Source organism: Heterodontus francisci, chromosome 34 (assembly GCF_036365525.1).
Source record: "Heterodontus francisci isolate sHetFra1 chromosome 34, sHetFra1.hap1, whole genome shotgun sequence".
NCBI lineage: Eukaryota > Metazoa > Chordata > Chondrichthyes > Heterodontiformes > Heterodontidae > Heterodontus > Heterodontus francisci.
Window position 1 is genome coordinate 25,031,489 of NC_090404.1, and position 9,738 is coordinate 25,041,226.

The window sequence follows — 9,738 nt, forward strand, 5'->3', positions numbered from 1 at the left end:
GTAGAATAATTACCACAGTCATTTTCAGACTGGAAATTTAAACCTGCTGTTTCACTTTCAGTCAGGAACAGATCACAGTTTTACACCAATCTCTGATTTGACAGCACGTTTCCACCATTCACCGTTGTTCTTCCTGACTCTAAACACAGTTGTAAAGGAGCCTTCTGTTCCGTGCCCAGGAGCTCTGAACCATGGAAGAGAGCGGCTGGGACACATTTCTTACAGGCCTCAGGATTAACCCACACGGGGACTTTGCTGTCAGTGAAGAGAGATGGGAAAGACCAAAGTGCCGTTTGTCCCTCTCAGTGTGATCCTGATGGACTGTGTTCAGGCTGAAGTTCTGTTCCTGCCGTACGATCCTCCCCACAGATTGTCCTTTGAGCTCCAGCCAGGTGATGCTAAACACTCAGGTGGGAAAGACAAAAATCGACAACAGTGTTTAAAATAAAGCTGGTTTATTTGACATTTAACCAGAATATTAAACTCCAGCCAAGTTACAGGGATTATTCACATCAGCAGAAACAAACTCCAACTGTTATAATAGAAACATAAAGGTTATGGCACAGAAAGAGGCCATTCAGCCCATCATGTCTGTGCTGGCTGTTAAAGAGTTACCCAGCCAAATCCCACTTTGCAGCTCTTGGTCTGTAGCCTCGTAGGTTACGGCTCCTCAATTTCATATCCAAGTACTTTTTAAATGTGATGAGGGTTGCTGCCTCGATCACCCTTTCAGACAGTGAGTTCCAGACACCAAACCCCCCAACCCTCTGGGTGAAAAGATTTCTCACTGTCTTCCAATCCTTCTGCCAATTACTGTAAATCTATGTCCCCTGGTTATTGACCTCTCTGATAATGGAAATAGCTCCTTCCTATCCACTCTATCTCAGCTCCTCATAATTTTACACACCTCAGCCTCCTCTGTTCCAAAGAAAACAACCCCAGCCTAACCAATCTTTCCTGACAGCTAAAATCCTCCAATCCTGGCAACATCCTTGTAAATCTCCTCTGTACCCTCTCTAATACAATCACATTCTTCCTGTAATGTAGTGACCAGAACTGCACACAGTATTCCAGCTGTGTCCTAACCAGTGTTTTATACAGTTCCAGTATAACATCCCAGCTCTGATATCCTGTGCCTCAGCCAATAAAAACAAGTATCACATATGCCTTCTTAACCACCTTACCTACCTGTCCAGCTACTTTCAGGAACTTCTGGACATGCATTCCAAGGTCCCTCTGTTCCTCTATACTCAATAGCCTACCATTTATTGTGTATTCTCTTGCTTTGTTTGCCCTCCCCACATGCATTATCTCACACTTCTCCAGACTGAATTCCATTCGCCATTTTCACAGAATCTCAGACATGTTACCAATGCAGAAGATGGCCATTCAGCCCATCATGTCTGCATCAGCTCTCTGACAGAGCAAATCATTTAATGCCATTCCCCCGCCTTCTCCCCTCTAACCCTTCACATTCTTCCTTTTCATACAACAGTCCAATTCCCTTTCGAATGCTTCAATTGAACCTGCCTCCACCACACTCTCAGGCAGTGCATTCCAGACTTTAACCACTCGCTTCGTGAAAAAGTTCTCCTCATGTTAGAAACACAGAAAAAATAGGAGTAGGCCATTCGGCCCTTCGAACGTGCACCGCCATTCAATACGATCATGGCTGATCATCCAAACTCAGTAACCTGTTCCCACTTTCTCCCCGTATCCCTTGATCCCTTTAACCCCAAGAATTAAATCTAACTCTTTCTTGAATATATTTAATGATTTGGCCTCAACTGCTTTCCGTGGTCGAGAATTCCACAGGTTCACCACTCTCTGGGTGAAGAAATCCCTCCTCATCTCAGTCCTAAATGGCTTACCCCTTATCCTTAGATTGTGACTCCTGGTCCTGGACTCCCCCGCCATCGGGAACATCCTTCCTGCATCTGGTCTGTCCAGTCCTGTTAGAATTTTGTAGGTTTCTATGAGATCCCCCCTCATTCTTCTAAACTCTAGTGAATACAAGCCTAATTGACCCAATCTCTTCATACATCAGTCCTGCCATCCCAGGAATCAGTCTGGTGAACCTTCGCTGCACTCCCTCCATAGCAAGAACATCCTTCCTCAGATAAGGAGACCAAAACTTCACACAATACTGGGTGGTCTCAGCAAGGTCTTGTATAATAGCAGCAAGACATCCTTGCTCCTGTACTCAAATCCTCGCACTTTGAAGGCCAACATACCATTTGCCTTCTTAACTGCCTGCTGCACCTGCATGCTTCCTTTCAGCAACTGGTGCACAAAGACACCCAGGTCTCACTGCACCTCCCCCTTTTCCAATCTAGCACTGTTCAGATAATAATCTGCCTTTCTGTTCTTGCCACCAAAGTGGATAACCTCATACTTCTCCACATTATACTGCATCTGCCATGGATTTGCCCACTCACTCAACCTGTCCAAATCACACTGGAGCTTCTCTGCATCCTCCTCACAGCTCAAACTCCCACCCAGCTTTGTGTCATCTGCAAACTTGCATATATTACATTTAATTCCCTCATCTATATCATTAATATATATTGTGAATAGCTGGGGTCCTAGCACTCATCCCTGCGGTACCCCATTAGTCACTGCCTGCCAATTGGAAAAAAGACCCATTTATTCCTACTCTTTGTTTCCTATCTGACAACCAGTTCTCTATCCATGTCAGTACCTTACCCTCAGTCCCATGTGCTTTAATTTTGCACGCTAATCTCTTATGTGGGACCTTATCGAAAGCCTTCTGAAAATCCAAATACACCACATTCACTGGTTCTCCCTTATCTATTCTACTAGTTACATCCTCAAAAAATTCCAGTAGATTTGTCAAACATGATTTCCCTTTTATAAATCCATGTTGACTTTGTCCGATCTTGTCATTGTTTTCCAAGTGCTCTGCTATTACATCTTTTATAATGGACTCTAGCATTTTCCCCACTACTGATGTCAGGCTAACCGGTCTATAATTTCCTGTTTTTTCTCCATCTCCTTTTTTATATAGTGTGGTTAATTTAGCTACCCTCCAACCTGTTGGAACTGTTCCAGAGTCTACAGAATTTTGAACATTGACCAGCAATGCATCTACTATTTCCAGGGCCACTTCCTTAAGTACTCTGGGATGTAGATCATCAGGTCCGGGGGATTTACCGGCCTTCAATCCCATCAATTTCCCCAATACCAATTCCCTACTAATACTGATTTCATACAGTTCCTCCTTCTCACTAGATCCTATGTTCCCCAACATTTCTGGGAGGTAATTTGTGTCCTCCTTTGAGAAGACAAAACCAAAGTATGTATTTAACTAGTTTGCCATTTCTTTGTTCCCCATTATAAACTCCCCCATTTCTGACTGTAAGGGACCCACATTTGTCTTCACTAATCTTTTTCTCTTCACATATCTATAGAAGCTTTTAGAGTCAGTTTTTATGTTCTCTGCAAGCTTACTCTCATACTCCATTTCCCCCTTCTTAATCAATCCCTTTGTCCTCCTTTGCTGAATTCTAAACTGCTCCCAATCCTCAGGTTTGCTGCTTGTTCTGGCCATTTTATATTTCTCCTCCTTGGATCTAATACTATCCCTACTTTCTTTTGCAAGCCACGATTGAGCCACCCTTCCTGATCTATTTTAGCACCAGACAGGAATGAACAGTTGTAATTCATCCATGCACTCTTTAAATGCTAGCCATTGCCTATCCACAGTCAACCCTTTAAGTAACATTCCCCAATCTATCATAGCCAACTTGCACCTCATACCTCCATAGTTTCCTTTATTTAGATTCAGGACCCTAGTCTCGGAATCAACTCTCTCACTCCATGTTAATCAAGAATTCTATCATGTTATGGTCGCTCTTCCCCAAGGGACCCCGCAAAAGAAGACTGTTAACTAATCCTTTCTCATTACACAATACCCAGTCTCGGCTGGCCTGTTCTCTGGTTGATTCCTCAATGTATTGGTCCAAAAAACCATCACGCATGCACTCCAGGAATTCCTGCTCGACAACATTATTGCTAATTTGATTTACCCAATCTATATGTAGATTAAATTCACCTATAATTACAGTTGCACCTTTATTGCATGCGTCTCCAATTTCCTGTTTAACGCCATCCTCCACATCACTGCTGTTTGGGGGTACATATACAACCCCCACCGTTTTCTGCCCCTTGTTGTTTCTTAGCTCCACCCATACAATTTCCACATCAGGATTCTCTGAGCTAATATCCTTCCTCACTATTGTATTGATTTCCTCTTTTACGAACAACGCTACTCCACCTCCTTTCCCTTTTTGCCTGTCCTTCCTAAATATTGAATACCCTTGGATGTTCAGTTCCCATCCTTGGTCACCCTGCAGCCATGCCTCCGTAATTTCAACTATATCGTATCCATTTAGATCTATTTACGTGGTTAATTCGCCTACCTTATTGCGAATACTCTGCCCATTGAGAAACAATGCCTTTAGGCTTGTCTTTTTAACATTCTTAGTCATCTTAGCATTATTTCGCGCTATGGCCCTATTTGTTTCTTGCCCTTGATTTCTCTGCTTTCCACTTTTGCCTTTTTGTTTCCAGTCTTTTGCTTCTATCCTTGTTTCCTCCTTAGTCTCCCTGCTCAGGTTCCCATCCCCCTGCCATTCAAGTTTAATTCCTCCCCAACAGCACTAGCAAACGCCGCCACAAGGACATCGGTTCCGGTCCTGTCTGGGTGTAACCCGTCCCGTTTGTACAGGTCCCACCTTCCCCAGAACCGGTCCCAATGTCCCAGGAATCTACATCCCTTCCTCCTGCACCATTTCTCCAGCCACGCATTCATCTGGTCTATTCTCCTGCGACTATACTCACTAACACATGGCACAGGAAGTAATCCTGAGATTACTACCGTTGAGGTCCTGCTTTTTAATTTAGCTCCTAACTCCTTAAATTCATCTTGCAGGACCTCATCCCTTTCTACTAACATGTACCACGACCATAGGCTGTTCACCCTCCCCCTTCAAAATGTTCTGCAACTGCTCAGAGACATCCTTGACTCCAGCACCAGGGAGGCAACATACAAAGAACAGTACAGCACAGGAACAGGCCATTCGGCCCTCCAAGCCTGCGCTGATCTTGATGTCTGCCTAAACTAACACCTTCTGCACTTCCGGGGCCCATATCCCTCTATTCCCTTCCTATTCATATATTTGTCAAGATGTCTCTTAAACGTCGCTATCGTATCTGCTTCCACCACCTCCCCTGGCAGCAAGTTCCAGGCACTCACCACCCTCTGTGTAAAAAACTTGCCTCGCACATCCCCTCTAAACTTTGCCCCTCGCACCGTAAACCTATGTCCCCCTAGTAACTGACTCTTCCACCCTGGGAAAAAGCTTCTGACTATCCACTCTGTCCATGCCGCTCATAACTTTGTAAACCTCTATCATGTTGCCCCTCCACCTCCGTCGTTCCAGTGAAAACAATCCGAGTTTATCCAACCTCTCCTCATAGCTAATGCCGTCCAGACCAGGCAACATCCTGGTAAACCTCCTCTGTACCCTCTCCAAAGCCTCCACGTCCTTCTGGTAGTGTGGCGACCAGAATTGCACGCAATATTCTAAGTGTGGCCTAACTAAGGTTCTGTACAGCTGCAACATGACTTGCCAATTTTTATACTCTATGCCCCAACCGATGAAGGCAAGCATGCCGTATGCCTTCTTGACTACCTTATCCACCTGTGTTGCCACTTTCAGTGACCTGTGGACCTGTACGCCTAGATCTCTCTGCCTGTCAATACTCCTAAGGGTTCTGCCATTTACTGTATACCTCCCACCTGCATTAGACCTTCCAAAATGCATTACCTCACATTTGTCTGGATTAAACTCCATCTGCCATTTCTCCGCCCATCCTGGAGTCTCGTTTGCAGCCACAGAAACGCCTACCTGTTCCCCTTGCAATTGAATCTCCTATCACTTTGGCTCTCCCAGTCTTTTTCCTCCCCCTGCTGTGCAGCAGAGCCATCCGTGGTGTCACAAACTTGGCTGTTGCTGATTTTCCCTGGGAGGCCATCCCCCCCCCAACAGCATCCAAAGCAGTATATCTGTTTGAGAGGGAGATGGCCACAAGGGACTCCTGCACTACCTGCCTTCGCCTACTACTCCGCCTGGTGGTCACCCATCCCTTTTCTGCCTGTGCAGCCATTACCTGCGGCGTGACCACCTCGCTAAACGTGCTATCCACGACGTCCTCAGCATCGCGAATGCTCCACAATGAATCCACCTGCAGCTCCAGCTCCGTAATGCGGGTAGCCAGTAGCTGCAGGTGGATACACTTCCTGCACACATGGTCGTCAGGGACACTGGAAGCATCCCTGATGTCCCACATAGCGCAGGAGGAGCATATCACCGGTGCGAGCCTTCCCGCCATGACGTGCATTTAGATTACTCAGTTACTCCATATAAAAAAATACTAATTACAGTAGAAGCCTCGTTCTACTCCAAACACTACCCCTACAATCTAAAGTTCTTAATAAATTACATTAATTTTAGAAAAACACGCTTAGTAGTACTCAGCTTATCACTTATACGGTAGGTTTTGAGGTTTTTTTCAACAAAAAAAACTTTCCCTTTTAAAGGTATTTAAATGCACTAACAGCTGTTACTTACCCAACCAATCACCTTGCAGATTTCCCGTGACGTCACTAAGATTTCTTTTTCCCCCCCTCTTTCGAATCTCAGCGCACACCGGCAGAGCGCGAGAGAGAGCGCGAGAGAGAGCGCGAGAGAGAGCGCGAGAGAGAGCGCGAGAGAGAGCGCGAGAGAGAGCGCGAGAGAGAGCGCGAGACAGCCCCCACTCCTGTCTCCAGGTAAGTCAATGTTGCTTCTGCTCCTCTTAATAGTTACTTTAAATCTGAACCCTTTCGTTCTCAATCCTATCACAAGTGGGAACAGTTTCTCTCTATCTACTCTGTCCAGACCTCTCATGATTTTGAATACCTCTATCAAATCATCTTGCAGCCTTCTCTTCTCCAAGGAAAACATTCCTAACTTCTCCAATTTATTGTCATAACTGAAATTGCTCAGCCCTGGAACCATTCTCATGAACCTTTTCTGCACTCTTTCCAATGCCCTCACATCTTTCCTGAAGTGTGGTGCCCAGAACTGGACACAATACTCCAGCTGAGGCCGAACTAGTGACTGACACACGTTCAACATAACCTCCTTGCTCTTGTACTCTATGCCTCTAATAATGAAGCCCAGGATACTGTATGCTTTATTAACTGCTGTCTACAGCCTGTCCTGCCACCTTCAATGACTTATGCACATATACGCCCAGGTCCCTCTGCTCCTGCATCCCCTTTAGAATTGTACCCTTTATTCGATATTGTCTGTCCATGTTCTTCCTACCAAAATGAATCGCTTCACATTTCACTGCACTGAACGTCATCTGCCACCTATCCGACCCTTCCACCAACTTGTCTGTGTCGTTTTGAAGTTCTACACTATCCTCCTCACAGTTCACAATGCTTCCAAGTTTTGTATCATCTGCAAACTTTGAAATTATGCCCTGTGCACCAAGGTCTAGGACATTAATATATATCAGAAAAGCAAGGGTCCCAACACTGACCCCTGGGAACTCCACTACAAATCTTCCTCCAGCCGAAAAACATCCAGTAACCACGACACTTTGTTTCTTGTCACTCAGCCAATTTCGTATCCATGTTGCGACCGTTCCTTTTATTCCATGAGCTATAACCTCGCTCAAAAGTCTGTTGTGTGGCCCTGTATCAAACGCCTTTAGAAAGTCCACGTACATCACATAAACTGCATTGCCCTCATCAACCATCTGTTACGTCCTCAAAAAACTCCAGAAAGTTAAACATGGCTTTCCCTTAAGAAATCAATATTTTCTTTAATTAACCCGGATACGTACCTGACCCATCCACTGATACCTTCCTGCAGTCGACAGCTTTCTTCCTCACGGTCAACCACACAGACACTTTTTGTCTCACCTGCAAACTTTTAATCATACCCCCTATATTTAAGACTAAATCATTGATGTATACCACAAAACGCAAGGCACTTGGTATAGAACACTGCGGAACCTCACTGGAAACAGGCTTCCAGTCATGATTCAGTTCTGGATGTGATTCACAGCAGCAACAGCAGAATCCAATCCCTGCAGTTATATGTGAACTCGCTGGTGAGAGAGCAGGTTGAATGACTGAGTGAATCCCTTCCCACACTCTGAGCAGGTGAACGGCTTCTCCCCAGTGTGAACTCGCTGGTGTTTCAGCAGGTTGGATAACTGAGTAAATCCCATCCCACACTCTGAGCAGGTGAACGGCCTCTCCCCAGTGTGAACTCGTTGGTGTGCCTGGAGATCACATTTCCTTTTAAAGCTCTTCTCACAGTCAGAACATTTAAATGGCCTCTCCCCAGTGTGAACTCGCTGGTGTTTCAGCAGGTCAGATGATTGAGTGAATCCCTTCGCACACACGGAACAGGTGAACGGCCTCTCTCCGGTGTGAACTCGCTGGTGTGTCAGCAAGTTGGATGACTGAGTGAATCCCTTCCCACACACTGAGCAGGTGAATGGCCTCTCCCCAGTGTGACAGCGTCGATGAGTTTCAAGCCGGGATGGACGATTGAATCCCTTCCCACAGTCCCCACATTTCCACGGTTTCTCCGTGGTGCATGTGTCCTTGTGTCTCTCCAGGTTGGTTAACCAGTTGAAGTCTTGTCTACACACAGAACACCTCAATGGTTTCTCCCCGCTGTGAATGGTGCAACGTTTTTGCAGGTTGTGTAACTGGTTAAAGCTCTTTCCACAGTCAGTGCACTGGAACACTCTCACTCAGGTGTGTGTGTGTGTCTTGCTTTGTTTCCAGTCACACTGATGTTTGAAATCTTTTCGCACAGTCAGAACAGACAAAAAATTCTCCTTCCACATTCAAAAGCCGATGATATTCAAGTCCTGATGAATCGAGTGACTGTGTCAGGTCTTGACATTATTTTTGGCTCGACATTCCCATCTGCAAATCATCCCATTTTTGTATCCTGTAAAGGAAGTTTACAAAATCCATCACTGTCAGTCAGGATAGAAATTCACAACATTCTCCCCTCCTTGCCCAGGCTGGTCGTGCATGCGCTCTGCGGCACATTCCCCTCCGATCTACCTCCCTTGACAGTCTCATGTTGGAAACTGTTGGGCCGGACGAGGCTTAAAAGTATTCGAGATTAAATCCAGCAGCTGCTCCTCGATCTCCAGTACTGCACCAACTGATGCAACAAAAATGACCAACACAAGTGAGGGACCAATTTCCGTACCCAACACTCAGCCCGATACAAACCGGCTTTTAATTGGTGTGTCTGTGATTCTCAACTCAGTTCTGTGAGCAATACCTGTGTTAAAAGAAAAGCAAAATACTGTAGATGCTGGAAATCTGAAGTGAAAGGAGAAAATGTTGGAAATGCTCAGCCGGTCAGGCAGCATCTGGGAAAAGAGAAACAGAGGTCTGGTTTCAGGTGCATCGAGCCACCGGAGCCTGACGCCTGAAACTCGGAGTGGGAGGAGGAGGAGGAAAAAGGAGGAGAGGGAATATAGTCCAACACTCACAGCAACCTACAATCCACCTACATTACCGGGATAGGGAGACAGAGTTTAGAAACACTCAGCAACACGACTCCAGTAAAACATCCCAGGAGGAAAAGGGGGAGCAGTGTGTGTACCTGCCCTGATATCCCC

General features: G+C 45.7%; 1 protein-coding gene across 2 annotated transcripts in view; it reads right to left on the reverse strand.

The window, feature by feature from the left end:
• Positions 1 to 248: 248 nt before the first annotated feature.
• Positions 249 to 9,738, reverse strand: part of LOC137349214 (zinc finger protein 271-like) — a 110,197-nt gene continuing 100,707 nt past the window's right edge. The window contains exon 2 of one of the 2 annotated variants that reach the window (XM_068014675.1): positions 249 to 8,701. In XM_068014675.1, coding sequence (XP_067870776.1) covers positions 8,176 to 8,701 — 526 coding nt within the window. In that variant the 3' untranslated portion in view covers positions 249 to 8,175. Of the gene's footprint in view, positions 8,768 to 9,738 lie in introns of both variants that reach the window. The other variant, XM_068014676.1, reaches the window with a different exon arrangement.